The 21,265-nt window shown below is 37.4% G+C and overlaps 1 protein-coding gene across 1 annotated transcript in view; it reads left to right on the top strand.

Annotated features, from left to right (window-relative positions):
- kcnh8 (potassium voltage-gated channel, subfamily H (eag-related), member 8) overlaps positions 1–21,265 on the top strand; it is a 95,697-nt gene that overhangs the window by 37,097 nt on the left and 37,335 nt on the right. The window contains exons 5-9 of the mRNA XM_030148160.1: positions 2,135–2,372; positions 2,485–2,642; positions 10,546–10,750; positions 14,321–14,530; positions 17,846–18,045. Of these exons, the coding sequence (XP_030004020.1) occupies positions 2,135–2,372; positions 2,485–2,642; positions 10,546–10,750; positions 14,321–14,530; positions 17,846–18,045 (1,011 nt within the window). The remainder of the gene's footprint in view (positions 1–2,134; positions 2,373–2,484; positions 2,643–10,545; positions 10,751–14,320; positions 14,531–17,845; positions 18,046–21,265) is intronic.

Raw genomic sequence — 21,265 nt, 5'->3', positions numbered from 1 at the left:
CAATGAAAAGAGACATTTGCTTTTATGTTCAGTTAGTAATAAATTTTGGTGAAAAAGTCACTTTTTCTTCAGTTTTCTCTGTTTTTGATATATTAATCCTCTACTTTAATTTGAGTTTATATGAACATCTGCATGATCAGTGAATTAAACATAGTAAAATGCCTGATTTTCAATGGAAAAAAGCAAAATACAGAGGATAATATTAGAATTAATGGTGATTACTTAAGGTAGAGAGAAAAATACATTTGGGAACTGCCACAAAAGTAGCACTGGGTCTTTATGGGTTAATTAAAGATGCGCAACAGAAGATTTATGCATGCTTGTCCTTTAAGTTTATGTTGGAATCTCTTTTATGTCATTGGAGTTTGAACTGCAGTTTCCTACATCTATACACTGCTTAAATCAAAATCTTACCAAGTGTATTTTTCTCATTTCTAGTCTCATCACACTTAAAATAAGACACGATCACCTAAAGAGTAACTTGTAAGCAAGATATAAGAACTTATTTTTAGACAACAGATCTTGAAAATCTTATTTCAAGAAATCTTACCAAGATAATTTTCACTTGTTCCACTGGCAGATTTGTTTGCTTGAATTAAGCAAAATTAATTAATTAATTAATTAAAAACTAAAATCTGCCAGTGGAATGTGAAAATTATCTTGGCAAGATTTCTTGAAATAAGATTTTCAAGCTCTATTGTCTAAAAATAAGTCCTTGTATCTCACTGAAAAGTTACTCTTTAGGTGATTATGTCTTATTTTAAGTGTGATGAGATATTTTGACAAGAAATGAGAAAAATACACTCGATAAGATTTTGATTTTTGCAGTATACTGATGCTATAGAGTGCTAAAATCAGGTTTTTCCACAATAAACTTACTCTTGAGGTCAACATCATCTCTCTTCTGCTCCAGTCTGACTGCAAATGTTCAACATTTTTTACTGTTAACTTAGAAATGCAGTCAGCTAATAGTTAATTAGCAAGCTAACATTTTGGTAATATCGTGTATTTTGGACGGTTGAAAATTTATGGAGGGACAAAATTCAGAGGAAATGGTTGGTCTTACACTATTCCGTTCAGCACTTTGTTTATTTTTTATTAAATTTTCATACAGTTTAATTATAACTTGCCTACATTAGTTAGCATGTTTCCGGTATAGCATACTTGCTACGTGTTAAGCAGTGTAGTATTTATGAATGCTGCTTTTAGGATATGATATTAATTCTCTTAGGTAAAATATGAAAAAAAAAAAAATATCCGTGATTGGACCATGATATTTCCATTTGCTATTGCATTTGGTATACGTATGCATTTTCATCCTTTCATTGTTATTTATCGCCATTTGATGGCATGTCAGTGCGCTAGCCGCTAATCGCTAATCCTAAGCGCTAATCACGCTAGTTGCTAATCGCTATCCGCTAAACCTAACCCATCACGCCAGCCGCTAATAGCTAACCTCTAAACCTAACCCTAACCTTGCTAGCCGCTAATTGCTAACCCTAACCGCTAATCACGCTAGCCGCTAATAGCTAACCTCTAAACCAGGGGTCAGCAACCCTGGTCCTACAGAGCCACTATCCTGCATGTTTTAGATGTTTCCCTCTTCCAGCACACCTGATGGTTGTTATCAGGCGTCTGCAGAGCTTGATGATAGGCTTATCATTTGAGTCAGGTGTGTTGGAAGAGGGACACATCTAAAACATGCAGGATAGTGGCTCTCTAGGACCAGGGTTGCTGACCCCTGCTCTAAACCTAACCCTAACCCTAACCGCGCTAGCCGCTAATCACGCTAATGGCTTGTTATTTTACACGGCATAAATATACACGCTGAAAGCTTATTATGTGTACAGATAACACGCCAGTTTAAAGTACCGTGTTATCTGTACGCAATTCATGATATCATGTTGTGTTTCGGTAGATTATAGATGTTAGCATTCATACAATAAAATTTAAGGAATGCAATTTTATATAGCTACTTAGTGTGTCTGTCAAAGCCGTGGTATATGTGTATAAAACCACAAACATGTTACTGCGATGGGATGTGATAAACTGTTACCCTTGGGTGAGGCTGAAAATGTCGTTATGGGTAATACCACATTATTTATATAACATTTTTTCATTCTGCTCCTTCCAGAATGTGTTTGGGGACCTGCCTGCTCTGCCAGAATACAAGGTAGCCGATGCCAAGAAGTCCAAATTTATTTTGCTTCACTACAGCACATTCAAGGCTGGTTGGGACTGGCTGATTCTGCTCGCCACATTCTATGTTGCGGTGACGGTGCCCTACAATGTGTGCTTTATTGGTGATGATGATGACCTGACCCGCAGCACGACCGTCAGTGACATTGCAGTGGAGATACTATTTATCATAGGTTGGTTGCACTGAACTTTTTATAAGAAAATTCATAATGACAAATATTCAAGTACAAAAATACTAATACATGTACTAATTAGCTGTTTGTGTTTGTTTCTTCTGTTCACCAGATATTGTTTTCAATTTTCGTACCACTTATGTCAGCAAATCAGGTCAGGTGATTTTTGATGCTCGGCAGATCTGCATCCACTACCTGACCACATGGTTCATTATTGACTTAGTGGCTGCTTTGCCCTTTGACCTGCTCTATGCCTTCAAAGTCAGTGTGGTGAGTAGTCATTTGCTTGCTGCTTAATCCTCTGGGTTCAATATATTTGTGTATACAGAACACAATCGATCAGCGACTGTATATCCACACCATAAAATTGAATTTTTGTTTGTTATAAATGCTTACTGGCCTCCAGCAAATCTTTATAATACACTGCTTGAAATATGTCAGAGTGAAAATAAGAGGACAAAGAGTTTTTCTGTTGCTAGAGAAAAGACAGAATCGCAAAATAAATATAACTTTTAGCACTCAGGGAGAGGTCCACACTCTAATGCTGTCAATGCAGCTGTGTATTGTAAGGGCAATACCTCCAGCACATTTGACATTTCATGAGAATAGATTGCATGGATTGTTTTCAACACTGCTATAGCATCTCCATTGATTCAGCATACAGTCCAAGGCTTGGGAAAACAATCAAACCTGTATCATTAAAGCCCTTTTTCTGTTCTGCTCCAGTCAAATACATGACCCCCTTAAGAATAGCTGAATTGAGGAAGCAACAGAGATCTGGAGCAATTAGGTAGACGTTCTTGTCTTGTCCCTATCTGAATGATAGTGCCAGAGAAAGCATTGCTCTGCAGGGAGGTTTTGATTGGTTGCTTATGGAAGTTATTTTTTCTTTCCTAGCCTTTAATTTACAGAAGAGGCCCTTTGACTGTCCTTTATGCTACTGTTTACCCTCACCAGGCTCAATAACAGGATTCAGAGATCCACAAGAATGCACAGAATTGGATGCACAATATACATTTCCTCTAAAATGAATGCATGTGAGGACAAACACGCAAGTAATTTATGATCTGATTATAACTAAAGTGGCAAAATTCTAGTGGGTAGGCCATTATTTAATTGGCTGTAACATATCATTATCCTCATAGCGTAATAGCCTCAGTCATATTTTTGGCCAAATTGTCTATATATATCTACATAAAATGAAGCAGCACTGTCAGGAGAGTAAAGTTACGTTGATATCAGAATTTGGCCAAATATATGACTTGGGGAATTATGCTATGAGGCTAACAATATCAGATATGAACATTTGAACCTTAAGGAAAATAAATGACATTGAAAAATATTGAGAAGTAAGCAGTAAAAGAAAGGACAAAAGAGAGAAACCATGAGTAACAAAGAATAGGTGGTATTTTTCGGATTGTGAAGAGAGGGGGTGGGCATGGTGACAGTCTGCTCCAGGCAAAGGTGCTTGTTTGGTTCCAGACTCTATTAATGGAAATACCACCAGGTCCCAGGAGCTCTTGATTTGGGTGTAGGACCACAAGTTTCCCTGCCGTTGGGGGAGACCAGAAACAGTACATAATTGCTGAGCATTCTGCGTGATGTCCCCTCAAAGGATAGAGCATTCAGACTGATGCCCCCTTTGAGGACAGAAGCCATCTTTCACCAAAATGAGCCAAGGGCACAAGGGCCTCGACAGCGTTCCTCACTAGTGCTCCTTTTGCTTTTGTTTTTACTGTGTAACTTTGTTATTTCTACTTTTAAGCAGAGGTGTCAAAAGTGTTCACATTCATTACTCAGGTAGAAGTATATATACTAGGGTTTAAAAAGACTTCTGTAGAAGTTGAAGTTTTAACTCAAGTTTTTTACTCAAGTAAAAGTTTAAAAGTACTGGTTTCAAAACTACTTAAAGTATAAAAGTAAATGCAAGGGGAAAAAGTGCTATTAGGACACAGAGGGTCCTATAGTGTATTACCCCACCTCCCTCAAAAACATTTTTCTAAAGGCCATAATGACTATAATGTTATATTAAAATGTTAATTTGGAGACATTTGGGATGCACTAGTCTACCTGTTTCAGCTGCATATATGCCCATTGAAAATGAGCACATTTTAGTCCAATGCAAATGTATTAAAGAACCATATATTTGAACTACTGAGAATTAACATGTGTTTCATGGAGCGGAAGATATAATGACTATAAGTATCGTAATGGTGCAAAAAGTCAAACTTCAGAGGTATATTATCAATAACCTTTATTGGAAGGTAAATGTACGTCTAAACTTAGCTGAAGACATCTGTGAGGGCAACGGATGTAAGATAACAAAACTGGACAAGAAAAGTGGTGTACCCAGGGCAGGCTTACTAACAATTACCCTTGTATGGTTGTCTGTGTACAGTACAGTGGTTGGGACATTTCGCCTGAGTTCTCTTGAGTCTCTGCCACGGACATCTTTATACTAGGCTACATACGTCTGCTATGTCCATACTGGAGTGTGATGCAATTTGTGTCATGTGCTGGTGCGATGGATCACGTACAAACCAATAGGGTGTCTGAATGGTATACGAGGGCTGTTCAATAAGTTCATGGCCTCACCCAGAAATACTGGTTGTTATAATACAGGATGTTACATTCTTTCGTGATGGGATAGTGATGCTTGAACATCGATGGACCAAGTGCATTGCTGTAAATGGAGATTATGTTGAAAAATAAAATATAAATTATCAGTCTGTGTTGTTCTGTTCTGGGTGAGGCCATGAACTTATTGAACGGCCCTCATATGTTTATACTTCTCATCCAACCACAATCAAATTCATTCAATCCAGATGGCACGATTTATCTCGATAGTTTTTTTTAATGACAAGCCAGAATGAAAACAAGCTGAAATGAAATAGGAGTAATGAGGGTTTGTTTTAAACGCAAGGAGTAGAAAATACAGATAAGTGTGTGAAAATGTAAGGAGTAGAAAGTAAAAAGTCGATTGAAAAATAATTACTTCAGTAAAGTGTAGATAACCAAAATCTCTGCTTAAGTACTTGGCACCTCTGCTTTTAAGAATGTCTGTCCTTTTAAATTTCGCTTTCTTTCTTTGCTTAGTAGTAATTGTCTTCTGTCTCATCTCAGTTAAGAAAGGTGGGAAATAATAAAGTACAAATGCTGTACTTTGTTATTGTATATTTCAGAACTTTGAGTATTTATTTATGCTGTCCTCCCTATATTTTAATATCCTACATTAGTTTTGATGCGTTTGAACCTGTGTGAACCTTCCCAACATCAAGACAGACTTACTCAACCCACTCAACACATAGAAAAGATAGAACATACATTTCACACATGAAAAATGTAATGTGATGAAAACCTAACAAGACAAAAACAGCCCATAAGATTAAGCAAGACAAATGTGACTACAAAGGCATAAAAAGGCATTTACAGTATAATCTCTGATCTCATGATTTAGTGCTTATAGTGTACATTCACAAAATAAATGCAATAAAACAGAAATTATATGAACACAATGCAAAAAATTAAACAAGATGAAAAAGCAAAAAACAAATAGAAGGTGTATTAGTACATTTCAGAGGCTGTACTTTTTTACTTTTAAAGCAGCAAAGTTGAAACAATGTGCTTTTACCCGTACTGGATCCAAATATCTAGACTTTTACTAGATTAGAGAAAGTGTTTACTTTTGCTTCTGCGAATGAAATATACTCAATGATTCTGTCTTTTCTAATAATTGAACTGCATGATTAACCCTAAACTGAAACGGGAGACCATCCTGCAAGCGCCAGTCTCCTCTGGTGATAACATCTTTACACCAAGGCCAAAGGCAGTTCAGACTATTACTGATATTTTTCTGTTACAGTTATTATTAATGGTCCTTTGAATACATCTACTAGTCCTGGAGGCCTGGTTGGTATCTGGCCACAGCAGTGGATCACAGCATGCTTATTGGCCTGATACTGAGGCATCAATAAAAGAAAAATACAGTAAAAATAAACATGACCAGTCACAATGTTGTGACTGGCTCGCAGGAAGGCAAGCGTGTTGTAGCTGCAGGGGCAGAAATAATGAGTATTTCTATAAGTTATAGCCTCATGTGCACAAATACTGCCTTATAAAAACAAAAAAGGAGGAAGTTAGCCGGCCATCAGGTAACTCGATGTAAATTTCACACCCGATTAACAGTGAAAATGGAAATGGGTTGTAGATGGGGGTGATAGAGGGAAATGGTGAAGTGGCAGGAGGTGTGTATAAGTTGTTTGTGTATATGTTACATTGGTTACTGCTCATGCTGCTGGAGGAGAATCAGGATGTGGTACAGGCTGCTCTCTCCATAGGTGGGAGGGAGGCTGGGGTAGTGATAGATGGTGGAGAAGAGATGGAGCTTCTCCCCAGGGCTCAGTAGGAGGCTTCATTACCCCTCGCACAGCACCGGTCCTCTATTTCTCACAGTGCAGAGTGGACTGGAAAAACCACCATATAACACTGCAGAGACACAAGCAGGGGCAGCTCTGATAAGGACTGTCAACATATGTTTTCCTCTGATTCGAATCCTCTGGTTCTGTAAATCTCCCTTTCACCGTCACAACCACAGACACATACAAATACACAAAACCTTCCTTCTTCTTTCTACATCACGCTTTTGCTGTATTTGTTCCACATCCCTTCACCAATTTATTTAGATGTCACATTATATACACCTTTTTCTATAACATTTCTGTCCCACTTACACATTCTCCACCCTTTCCCAGGTCCCCTCCTCTCCCCACACATATGCACACACACACATCCTGCACAGACACACAAAGAACACAGATTCTCATAAAAAGGTTACAAATAACCTCTTTGTCCTACATCCCTCTAAATAATAGCCAGTGTGCGAGTGTGCGCACATATGTGAGTGTGTATATCCAATGGGGATAGGTGATGGCAAGCCCCAAATGATAGACTGTTGCTGGAGATTGCCCGAGGAGCAGGTGCACAATGAATGACATTCACATCTCATCTACTGTATTGTGGGGAAGGTGTGAAAAGGGAACTTAACATTGAGCTTGTGTAAGTCGGTGGTGGGAAGCGAGAAGGTTAGTGGCAGTGGAAGGTACTTTGAATTGCCAACAACTGGAAGACTCAGGAAAAGACAAAGTGAGAGACGACAGAGTGGGAAGAAAAATGGAATAAAGAAGGGTGGCGATGGTGAGAGAAAAAAAAAATAGCAACAAAACAAACACATCTGTGAACCAGCGCCTGATTGCTTTAATTGGTAATTTGTATTCAAGGATCCTTCATCAGGAAATCTTCATATAGATCATATTGTTGATGTGTTAACAACCATTTTGTCAAGGTTTAATCATAGAATCTGAGAGAAGTGGTGTGGCTAAAACACGAAACATGGGAAAGAACCTTTTGTAACTTTAAAGACATTGCTATGTGTGCAGTCATGTATTCAAGCAATGTGTGTGAAAATATATTAAGCTGGTTTAAAGTGCTTCCCATGAGATTTACTCTCTGTAGAAGGGTGACAATTGCACTCTGTCCTCACTTTTATAGTTTCTATTTCACTCTCATTTGGGTCCATGTCTGTCTCTGACTTCGCCTTCAGCAGAACATCTAAAAATCTCTGTGGGGGTTTTAGTAGTTTCTCAAAGAACCAAAGACACATTGTCTTTCAGAGCAGCACAGTTGCCAGAATGAAATGCTGCTGTTGCATGTTTCTGTAAAACAGTTACGTATTACACCAAATTAATTTGTTAATGAAAAATCTGCTACATTTGGGCTGATTTGGGTGATTAGGATAAACAGTGGATATGCAAAATCCAGGACTTTGGTATCAGAGTTTTCAACCCTTGGCAAAAAAGAGCTTTGGCTGGGATTAGGAAACATACAGTAAGTCATATTTTAATTACTTTTGTGTATTAAATCAAGCCCTGGTATCTTTACTCAGCCTTAACGTAGTGTTGCCAGTGCCTGAACCTGAGTATAAAAAGTTCAGTAGTGCTTCTGAGAGGTGATCTCATTTTATTTCCTCAAAATGCCATAAATGATTAAAGCAGTACAACACTTACTGTGTATGTACAGGACTGTGTCATAAGCCATCTGTAGGTTTTCTGTTTTTGCAGAATTGAAATCAGCGTACATAGTTATTTCTTATACTCTTTTCCTCAGATACAACAAGAAAATGCAGGAAATATGTGCTTAAAAGACACACAAAAAAGGGAACTAAATCGGTTGTAAAGGTCAGTCAGAGCCCGTATTTATTGTGACCTCTGACCCCATGATGAGAAGCAGCACAAATAATTAGAAACATCTGATATGAATTGAATGAAACTTGGTGTAAAACATCAAAAAAATTAATTGAATAAATCTCATATTTTCTGAATAAAAGGGTAAAAAATATTTTAAGTGAAAAGGGAGGCCACATTAAATACTACCACTTTGGATTATAGCTGTTTTTTCCCCCATAAACCTTTGTTTTTATTGCTGTACTTCACAAATATCCAGATTGTATCTCAATATAGAGACTGAGAAATGTATATATGTGGTCATTAGAACTTTACTAGGACCGCAAACCTAATGTTGGTCAAATACTTTTACACAGTACTATAGATATTTAGAAAAGTTGATATGATACAGACTTGTCAAAGATCGCACGCTGTAGGAATAGCATTGTTCCCACTGCTGTTTCTTTCTTAAATAAGTCTTTGTGCACTTGTTAACCTTTTATTGAAGTCTACTACTCATTTATTTCTACTTATTACAGTTTGATGTTTTTTCTTCAGTTTGACGCTGCTTTTTTTGTAAATAAGTCTTTGTGCACTTTTTAGCTTACCGGCCAACAGGCCGTAAGCCATTGTCATCATGCGGCGTCCGTCGGCGTCGTCTGTCATCTGTTACAAAAATTTCAATCGTCTTCTTCTCCAAAACTACAATTCCGATTGACTTCAAACTTGGTATACAGCTTCTTTATGATGATGTCAACAAAAATTTGTGAAACTATTTGGATCCAGATGTGATTCTGGATTTGATGCGACTTTGAATAATTTCCCCATTATAAGCGATAGGAAGTGGATCGATGCAATAACTCAGTAAATCTAAATGATATCAAGTGTAAATTTCTACAGTCCAGCCCTGATGAGGAGATGACCAAAACATAACAGCCACATGCTGATCAGGATCTTCTTCTGGATCCGGGAACTGACAGAAAATTTAACATGGGCTCTTATGGGGAAAAAATTTCAATCATATTTTTCTCCGAAACTGAAGTCCTGATTGGCTTCAAACTTGGTATACAGCTTCTTTATGATGATGTCAACACAAGGTATTGAAATTATTTCAATCCGGATCTGATTCTGGATTTGGTGCGACTTTGAACAATTTTCCCATTGTAAGAGGTAGGATGTGGATTGATACAATAAATCTGTAAGTATCAATGATATCAAGTTGGAATTTGAATTCTTTACAGATCTGATTGGAATATGACCAAAACATGGGCTATTTCTGTAATATAATAAATACACAGAACTGGGTGATAATAAATGGCATCTGGATACATTTCCCAAAGCTTTTAATTTGGCCGGTAAGCTACAGGGCCATTGGTCCTATTTTTAACCTTTTATTGAAGTTTTCCATTTGGTTCTATTTATTATGGTTGATATTTTCTCTTCAGGTTAATGCTGCTGTATGTATTTTAAAGAAGTCTTTGTGCACTTCTTCTTAACCTTTTAACCTTTTACTGAGGTCTTCTACTGACTACAGTTTGACATTTTCTTTGTTCTGCTATCTTATAATTTATTTGATTTTTTTTTTTTTTATTTGAGTCCAGATCAGTGAGCCTCTATGAGTACTTGCCCATGTGTATTTGTATTGTCCTCTGTGTCTTTGTTTTGTTTTAATGTTGTATAAAGCAGATGCCCTCTCCTGTTACTGCACAACAAATCTACCTACAGGTACAAATAAAGTTACCTTGACTTTGACTGTAGATGTTATTCTGTTAGGATCTACAGTTTTAAAGAGAGTGGTGGTGTTGGGGGTAAGGTGATGAGTGACTGAGTAGAACACTGTAGATGGAGGCTCTTTCCTTCTTGATATCCGTCAGCCAATCACAAAAAAAGAAAAAACCCTGACCATCTGTGTCCTACAGCTAAACCGATTGTGGGTCATTGCACTTTATCCCCAGGTGTCCGTGGTGCACCTGTTAAAAACAGTGCGTCTGCTCCGTTTGCTGCGGCTGCTCCAAAAGATGGACCGCTACTCCCAGCACAGCACAGTGGTCCTGACCCTACTGATGTCCATGTTTGCCATGGTGGCCCACTGGATGGCCTGCATCTGGTACATCATTGGCAAGAAGGAGATGGATTCCAATGCCGACAACTGGGAAATTGGTAAGTGATTGAAAGGTAATCATGAACTGTGTATTCAGATATTACAGTGAAGGGTATTTTTCCATGAATGACATAATAATGCGTTTGGTGTGTAATGAGTGGTCTATTTTGTTGTTAGGGAGAGTTTGCACTTCTGTGTCAACAAATACTGGCGAGATGGTTACTTATACCCACAATGGTGTATATAATGCAAACAGTTGGTGCCTGTGTGTCCATGCCAGTCATGCTATTTACATCCGGATGTTGTGTAGGCCTATTATTGTATCATATTTGCCACAAAGTGCAAACCCCTAGGCAGAAAAGCTTTTGGCTCCCGTTTTATTTCCGTGTTATGTGGCCCATGCGGACTAGGAGTGCTGTGCAGGTGGATTAGCATATCACCTGCTGTGTCCATGGGTGCCTTCCCACTCAGGACAAAGGGAACTCAGAGTGTACACTGCAACATTGTCACAGTTTTGAAGTTGCATTTGTGTGTGTGTGTGTGTGTGTGTGTGTTTGTTTGTGTGTGTGTGTGTGTGTGTGTGTGGTGTACAGATGATTTAAGGCATATTAAATCTCCATGTGATTCAACCTGATAATGAAGAGAGGAATTTCTCACCTTTTTTGCAGTTATACATATGTTTTCAGCAGTTTTACAGATGTTTCTTTCACCACGGGTGAAATGTTTTGTTCACTGCAGTACTGTGGGTGACCATTAGAGGAACTGGTAAGTATGAGTGATAGGGCTAGGGATAAGGACCAAGGTGGGAAGCATGTTAAAGTTGGGATATCGCTGATGGCGGGGGTTGGCTCCAAAAAGGCCCAGCTCCCATTGACTTTCATTGAACTTAAAAATACTAAGTCAGTATTTTTTTCCAGGACTCAATCTAGTCATGTTCATTTTATTTTGATCCTCTGATAAATGATCTGGTGGTCCATCTTCAAATTATTGCTCGTGTGCTTCAATGTCGGGTTGAGTAAAAGGTTTTCATATCTGCTATTTTGGGCTTTGATCAACAGAAACAGAACCAGCTTTGTTCACCTACTATGGTAACACACCTCTTTGCTGGCACTTGTTGTCTCTCTAGCACAGACAAACACACAATTTTAGAAAAAAAAAGTAAGAAAATGTTTTGTATGACAGCTTGTTTGTGTCAGACTGAGTTTACTTTTATTTAATATAATGTGGTTAAAAGCTTCCACAATAAGAGCATAAAATGAATTTGTTATCTTACATAAAGCTTGATGAGCTAGCATTTAGCATTAGCTAACCTCAGATGGCTTGTATATGTCTCCACCTCTTTTGTCTAAATAAATCGCCAACTACAGGTAGTTCAGAAACCATTGGGTGACATCATTTGTCACTGTTCACTGGTTAAATATAATCTGTGATGGCAGCACAATATCAGTTCCTCTTAATCTCAATCCATAATGAACATTATAAAAGGGTCTATTTTATGCCAAGCCATTATCTTTTCTTAAACCTCCTAAACTTTTACAACTGTACACAACTGTGACTTATAGCTGAAAATAAGGATGAAGAAAACAAAAAGCAAATTAATTGTCTGGCAAAGTGTCTATTTCCACTCAGCTGCAAATCTGACAACACTTGTTTTGATGAAACAATAAAAATCAAACCGTCCTCTGGTCTGTTTACAAGAAAAGCAATCAAAGAAGTTCTTAAATCTATAAAAAGAGAACCTTTGTGGGGAAAAGGGACACAGATCTCTAGCCGTGGTGCTCTTTAGGTTTGGCAGTTTTCACAATGGTTATTAATTGATATTTGCAGCAAAATCCACCGACAGTTGTTCTGTCAGTTCAGATTGTGCATGTTCTTTGTTTTGTCGGAGAGGAGAACAGTGAGGCCATGAAGTGTTTTCATTAGATCTACAATTCCTACCTGTGGGAACTACCTATTTGTCAAGTACTGTGCTGAATCGATGCAAAGCAAACGGCATGTTTTTATGGGTGAAGTTCTGAAGAATGAATGGCTCACGACTTGTGGCTCAGAATAAAGGCTATAAAAAATAAACTGTTAGATTCTTTATTGATCTTCTGGCATTAATAAAAGAATACGATGTTCAAATATTTGAACACATAAATCTTACATGAATAATATATTGATGACTTTTTCCCTTTCCCTCCTGTTTTTCTGCTCCAGCCCTTTTAGTGTTCATATTTAATTTCATCATAATTTTCCTGTTATCTGTTGGACTCTGTAAACATGTCAGTATGTCAGTTTTCCTGGAGGATTGCTGTTTTATTTTTGCTCATTATTTATACATTAGCTGTGACTCAGAAAAGTGTAAAAGATTTTTTTTTGGAAGGGGAGGTCTGGATTGATGATGATTGTTGGTTTTTCAGGATTTAGAACCACGACAATCACTATAGATTCCTCAGTATTGACTGAGTCTGTATTAATCCCTTGGTATTAAAGACAACACATAAGGATGGGTTGGTATTGAGAGGCACTTGCCAATAACTATGTTGTGGACTGGTCACATTAGGGAGTGGGTGTTTGCAGTTCAGAGACAGTAATGCATACAATTATAGTTCAGTAAATGGTTTGTGTTATTAAGTTAAATGAAGTTTATGATTTCTTTATCTATTCTATTGATTTTATTGATTGTAGTAAAATATATAGAGAGGGTAAAATATGAGCACATTTAATGTGTGTGCAGCCTTGTTTGTGTGTGTTGTGATTCTGACAGAGATATTGTGGTGATTCTTCACATAATTAATGAACGAGCCCCCAGGCTTACCCTCAGCCTCATATAATGAGGCCTCCTGGGCTGATCTGTGGTCAGTATCGATGAGCTGCACCACTTACCTAACTGTGGTGTCCTCATAACTGTTTCCGGGTCAGCATTGACTGTGTCATGAGAACAATGCAGATTTATTTTCTCCAATTACTGCGTTTCAATGTCATAAGATAACAGGTCATTGTATGAGGCACGATTAATGTGTTGTATCCTAATTATGTGTTTCTGATGCTGAACTTACATTGAAGTCAGGCAGCTATGAGGGGCTTCTGTTCAATTACCATTCATCAGTGTCTTCAGGAGACTCTCCTGAGATCTTTCCGCATGCCTTCACATTGTACTGACCAAGGATCAGTTCTGGTTTCCAAGTATCTGATCTGCCTCAACTATTAAAGCCATTGTTCTGGGTGCAGTTTGGAGAAGAGCACTGCTCGCCACAGTTTCCAGGCCTAAGAGCTGTCAGCTTTGGCAGCATCTGCATGCTTCATTGCACTTAGCTTCAACCCCTGCAACTCGCAGCAGATATTGTGAAATTACACCAAGCATTTGTGCTGATAGCATCTGCTCCTTCTGGAAAAGACTGCAGAAAGTTTGTGAAAATGTGTAAACAGTCAGTTTTTCACATTTGTTTTTTTCATTAGTTAGAACAGACACTGCTCAAAGGAGATGTGGTGTCTTCAGAATTATTTTTCTGAGTTTATCTGTTAATGACTAAGCAGTTTTGACTGATAGAACTGACATTTTCAACTTGGAACGTCCTTTGTGTGAAAGTTAACATGCTGCTTTCTTACCTTTTGTCATTTTTATTTCCTCTTCACTTTATTAACAGGGTGGCTCCATGAGCTGGGGAAGCGTCTGGAGGCGCCATACTTCACCATAGGAGAAATGAATGGGACCAGCGCCGGTCCATCCATCCGGAGCGTGTACATTGCCTCACTCTACTTCACCCTCAGCAGTTTAACCAGCGTGGGCTTCGGCAATGTGTCAGCCAACACAGATGCAGAGAAGATTTTCTCTATTTGCGTCATGCTTGTAGGAGGTACATAGAATATCATTATTCTGTTCATTCTTGGCTTTAACATTAAATATATCAAGAAAATCAGACTTTTTTGCCTTGGATATTAATTTAATATATTAACTATTGCCGCAGATTAGCACATTATCATTTTATCAGTATCATTACAAAGTGTTGAGTGTAATAACCGTTATCTGGGTGATCTGATCCATTTTCAACCTGACTGATAAACTAGGTTAAGGTTTTTTGGGGATAGAGGCAGTGACTGTGGGGGGGTTTTCCCTGTGGACACTCCCCACTCTGGTTCAGCTAAATGTTAAATGTCCCTGACGGCCTGGGGGCAATAATACTCATTGCGACACTCTTTAAATGGGCATGACTGCACACGCACAGGCTGTGTAAATGTAAAATGAAAACTAACACAAAGCACCTGCTCATATTTATCACAGAGCAAAGGTCAAATGTGCTGAGTTTATGGAGAAAATTGGATTAATTCTCATTTATAGAATTTAATAGCAATTCATTTTGTGATTGGCTATACAAAAAAATCACATCAGAGAAAAGAAATCGCTAGCATTAAGAGTTACTTAAATAAATGCAACATTTTACAATTTTTTGTGCTGTAATAGAAAGCCTGTTACTGGACATGTGAGAAAGTAAAGACTCAACATATTGTCTGTACTCTGAGCTTTCACATCTGTAGGCACACCTGCAGCACTGCTGGAAAATGAATAAGATTAGGAGAATGTATTATCTGCAAGTGCATTAAGGGCAGATATCTTTCATTTCAATCAAATCAGTTCCTTTCCATCCTGACACTGATGTTTCTGTCTGGGAGGCACAGTTGCAGCACATGAATGTAAATAGAATCTTTACCTGGTTGACTGAATTTTCTGCTGGTCTGATGATATTCAATAAATTGACAGTTGTCAGTGAGAGGCATTAATGGTTGTATAATGATATTTTTGAAGATTCAGAGTGGGAGATTCACATCTGATTATGGGCTTGTGTAAAATTTGTATTGTTTCTGTTTTGTAGCTGTCATTTGTTGACATTAGCTTAGTTCATTTATAGGCTAATGACTTTGTGGGTTGCCTACTTTCATGATAACAGCCTACATGTTGATTTCCATGTGGATGACTCAGGTCATTTCTATGACAGTGAAAATCCTAATGCTCTCTCTTCCTTTTCAATGCTTCTCTTCTGCTACTCCACAACAGCAACAGTGAGCAACATTTGGTATCATTAACTTTGAAATGGAGTTGGGATGAAAATGGCATGAAAGCCAAAGTAAACAAACACTCGGCTCCCAGTAAAACACAGAGTCCAACACAATCAAGTATGCATAAATCTTGCATATTGAAACTTTAAGAGTCTGCTGGTTTCACATAATATCGTGTTTTTCTGTTTTTTATTTTCTCATGAATTTAGTTTTCGGGTTTATTCTGCTGTTAGGGGAACAGAATATGAACAACGTATATATATTTAAAAACATTTTAATTTCATTATATATATATATATATATATATATATATATATATATATATATATATATATATATATATATATATATATATATATATAAAGGCTTTGATTAATATTGGGTTGTCCTACCCCATAAAGCAATACAATATATAAAGTAAGTAGTCTGTAGGAAGCAGCAGAATAAGAATGTCTTTTATCCTGTAAACTGCAAATGTAGTGTAAAAAGGTGAATAAATAATGAATTAATAGATAAAAATGAGTATAACATCTATGCCAATAACTTAGTTCCTTTTCAAATCAAAATCTTGACAGTCTACATCATGTCCTCGCATAGGTATATCATCACTGCTGCTTTTTAATCTCACAAAAAGATTAAATTGTATGTCATTAGCACTTCGGTCCTCTAGCAATGAACAATACTTAGATGCCTGATAAGCAGCGTGACATGTAAAATGGCATCTATATTTTTAATAGTGTAGATAATTTACTTTTCAGAAGGTGTGTTTGAATCAGCTGGCTTTATTTCTTTTTAGGATATTTCTCCTCATTAGCATTCAATCAATAAAACCTATAGCTATATGAACCTCTAATATAATGTAGTTGGTTGCTTCTAGTGGTGTATCTTGATTAGAACTGTGTTTTAACCCTTTCATGCATGAATTATGAGAGCCTTAATCAAGATTTTTTTTCTCCGTGTGTTTTTAATTCCTCTTGGCATTAAAAAAATGATGTGATTGAAAATTTTTTATAAACCTATTTTTTATGGAGTTGCAAAAATGTTCACTCAGCTGGACACCATGTGTTTAATTTTTGAAGCAAAGAAACGTATTTACTGATATACTGTGTGAAAACTATGAAATAAAAACATTTTTAATGCAGCTTATCAGAAAAAAAAAACTGACAGTTACAGTCTAATAACAATAACAAGCAACTGATTTACAGTGCAGGGCGACACGGTGGTGCAGTGGATAGCATCACAGCAAGAAGTTCCTGGGTTTGATTCCAACACCAGTCGATAGGGGTGGGACCTCTCTGTGTGGAATTTGCATGTTTTCCCCATGTTTGTGTGGGTTCTCTCTGGCTTCCTCCCACCATCCAAAGACATGCACTGATAGGTTAATCAGTTAATCTAAATTGCCCATTGGTGTGAATGTACCCCGCCTTCACCCATAAGTAGCTGGGATAGGCTCAAGCGACCCCTGCAACCCTAGTGAGGATAATGTTCGTGTCAGATCAGGTTTATCAAGAACAGCAAAGTTGCAGTAATGGTATGAATTGCAGTGTGTGGGATTATGCATGAGCATCCCCTGTGTTGGCTAATATGGAACTAAAACAGCAAAATCCATGAATATACACAAGAACAGCTGTAGAATAGCTGTCCACTGTAGTGACCACTATGCACGAAAGGATTAATGTTGTGTTCTATGCACGACAGTAGTCTGTGTCGTACACTGGCATATTTGGTTGTGAAGACAATAAGACAATGTTTGACTGCTCCCTCCTGCTTTTCACTGCACCATTGACCTGGTTTGAGCAGGCAGGAGGTCTGAGTGCAAATCCCAGTCATTCCATTAACGTTGCTTTGCACTCTCAGTTGAAACAACCCCTGATGTGCCTCATCCTACTTTTTGGCACTGTCGAGTTTAGAACCCCATAACGAAATACTTCTCTCTTGGTGCAAAGCTTCTACCATAAGAATAAAATCCCATTTTTTCCCATTTTGCTTCTCTTTCTTGACGATTGATTGTCAGTCCAATCTGTTTTACTCGTTCTCATCGATGTTAATGCTCCATTATGCCTTCCCTGTCTAACTCTCTCTTACCGCTCTCCTGCTCTTCCTTTTCTCACCTGCAGCACTGATGCATGCACTGGTTTTTGGCAATGTGACAGCCATTATCCAGAGGATGTACTCACGATGGTCCCAGTACCACACTCGAACCAAAGACCTGAAAGACTTTATACGTGTCCATCATCTACCCCAGAGCCTCAAGCAGCGAATGTTGGAGTACTATCAGACAACTTGGTCGGTCAACAATGGCATCGACTGTAATGAGGTACCTAAAGAGCCATTCTCACAACACATGCACATACATTCAAGCTGACCACCACCTCGCTTTTTCTATTTAGTTTATATCACTCCCAACAGCATAGCATGAAGAAATCAATAATTAATTTGAAATCTCACATGCTTCATTCTCCTTACACATCAGCCGCATTTAACCTCAGAAGACGAGGATCACAGGGTCGCATGTAGGAGAATTTTTTGTTTTCCTTAACACTGACTGACATAAAATGGGAAAGAACACATTTCAGTTTTGTGGAGCGTCTTGTGTTAATCTTTGCGATAAATGTCAAATCATTATTTCTTGCAAACTGAAAGAAATCAAAGTGGAAACTGAAGTAACCAAATGGTTTATTAGTGCTTTGAAACATTTCGTAAACCTAGAAGTAGAACCTTTAAAACTATTTCTTAAATACAATTACCTCAAAATTACAAAAGAAATATGTATTTTACAATAATGATTATTCTAGCTCTACATAAAATAATGTCATAATAATTATTTTTTTATCATTCTGAATTGAAGTCTATGATGCTGTTGCATTCATTTCAAGTTTTTAAAACCTAAAAGTGAACTGATGCCATTTAGAAACACAAACTGTGTGAAGCATACACTGAAAAATGCAGACAGGAGAATACAGTTTAAGGTTTTCAAATGCAGCATGAGCCAAGGTTAAAGAAAGTACAAACAGAAAAGGAAGGTGAACAACACTATTTTTGACAAGTTCAGGGAAATAAAGGCAAACAGTCAGTAGTCTAACAGCTGCCCGTCCCTGCAGGCTGTGAATGCCTGCGAGACAGCTGTCAGAGTCCGACCAGCGCTTAGATGGAGTGATGATGATGAATCCCAGACAGATGAATTATAGATGGGCCTGTTGATTAAAGTCAGCCTAGCTCTGATGACTCATTGATCGACTCTATGTGATGTGAGCTCCAGATCTTTGTCCTGACAAAAAGACAGACAGATGATATCCAGTGTTTTGACTTTTTAAGAGTATATTTAAATGTTTATTCTTAATGCATTTCACACTGACTTATGCTTTTTTTTTTCTTTTTCTTTTTTTTAACAATAACGTCATTGGATTTTGGTATTTATTTACTTATTAACCTTTATTCAACCTGGAAAATCCCTTTGAGATTAAGAACCTCTTTTATAAGAGTCCTGGCCAAGCAAATACAACACACAGTTTCAAGATCACACAGTTAAAACACAAATAACAGACACATTTAGGCAATAAATAATTGGTAATAATAACATTTATAAGCAGATTAAGAAAAACAAGTGCAAGTTATAGAGTCAGACTCTAGAACTCTCAGTTTAGATTTAAAAGCACTCAATGAAAGTATCTTGGTTAGTTTCCAGTTTTTCTGTAGCTGGTGTACAGTTATAAGTATGCATGAAACATTCAGTAGTCACTTGTACAGTGTTATTTAGAAAGATAAATACATAATCCCCTCCCCCATCATGTGAACAGAACTGAACATCATTCTGCTCTCTTACTCTCAGTGTTAAAGAAAGTAAACTGACAAATTAATGATGTACGAGATAAATAAAAAACACGAATAGTCAAATACAAATATGAAAGGTACCTTTAATATTGTACGGTAAATAAACACCACTTTCAAGTGTTCATGGTCAAACACCACGGAACATAAAAGATAATACAATAATACAACAAGGCCCACACTTCCGGTAAGATTTGTCCAATATCTGTTGTTTTTTAAAACTGTACAGAGTGTTTCCAGATACCTTCAGATAATTATTTGCTTTTACAAATGTATGTTATTTTCATCAGGGCCATACATTGTGCCTTAGCATTAAACCAAGCACCTATTGTAGATGGCCAACACAGAGCTGTCATCCTTTAGGACTGTAATATTGCAAAGTCTATGAATTCAGCACTGACTAATTCTTACTTTAACTTGAAGACAGTTGAGTCTAAGAATTCATTTAGCAGCAGTGGTGTTTGTAGCCTGTTTTTGGGGCCAAATTTAATTCTAGCACCCCTAAAATGTAAGAGATTGATTGATTGATTGATTGATTGATTGATTGATTGATTGATTTAAACTTTATGTCGATTTGTATCAAGCTAGAAAAATGTCAAAACAATAAACAGTAACTCGGGTGTCCAGATCCTGTCCTCAAGGGCCGGTATCCTGCATATTTTAGATATTTCCCTCTTCCAGCACACCTGGAAGCCATTACATCATTATCAGGCTTCTGCAGAGCATGATGATGAGCTGATCATTAATCGAACCACGTGTGCTGGAAGAGGGAAATATCTAAAACATGTAGGATACCGGCTCTCGAGGACCGGGTTTGGACACCCCTGCAGAAAGTGGTTGAAATGTAATAAACAAAAATACAGCAAAGATGATTATATACATTGTAGCCTATACATTGTACCTTAGGCAGGGTTGCCTCTCTTTTTTGTATTTTTTACCTCCGCCAAGGAGGTTATGTTTTTGCCAGCATTGGTTTGTCTGTCTGTCTGTCCATGTGCAAGATAACTCATAAAGTTATGGACAGATTTGGATGAAAATTTCAGAAAATGTTGATACTAGCTCAAGGAGCAAATGATTAAATTTTGGTGCTGATAGGGGGGGCGCTGATCTGCCTTGGCGGAGGTCTGCGCTCTCCGAGTGCTTTTCTAGTTTTATTATTTATTATTATTATTTGTAGATTTCAAGCACTTTTCTTTTTTGAAGTTTCTTAATATTTGTATGTTTGTATTATATCAGTGGTTCCCAACCTTTTTTGGCTTGTGACCCCATGTTAACATCACAAATTTCTGGCGACCCCAGACATTCAAAACAGAGACTTTTTTTTTTTTGCTAAAATTAATTTGTTTTTGATCATCTAATAGTTTGTTATAATGTGTTGCAAATAAACGTTAAGTTTAGATGACATTTAGTCTATATAATCTATATTTTTATGCATGGAGGCAGAAAAGCCAGGTGTAGATTACTGCACAAAGTGAGAATTTGATTTTCCTTGGTCAGGATATGTACAGTCAGTCCAGCTTGGATTTACAAGGCTGACAATTAATACTGAACAAACAATAACTCAAACTATGAAGTATGAAAGAGCTGCAGCATCTTAAACTGACCACAATGAACATTTGAAAGATAAACAGTACCACAGTGCTTCAGTTTCACAGTTTGTCATGTCTGTTATGTATTGGGATTGTCTCTGTCAACTCACCATATATTTT

The sequence above is a fragment of the Sphaeramia orbicularis genome, chromosome 11 (assembly GCF_902148855.1).
Source record: "Sphaeramia orbicularis chromosome 11, fSphaOr1.1, whole genome shotgun sequence".
In the NCBI taxonomy this organism is placed as follows: Eukaryota; Metazoa; Chordata; class Actinopteri; order Kurtiformes; family Apogonidae; genus Sphaeramia; species Sphaeramia orbicularis.
Note: the sequence above shows the minus strand (reverse complement) of the source record. Positions and strands in the feature narration are given on the sequence as shown.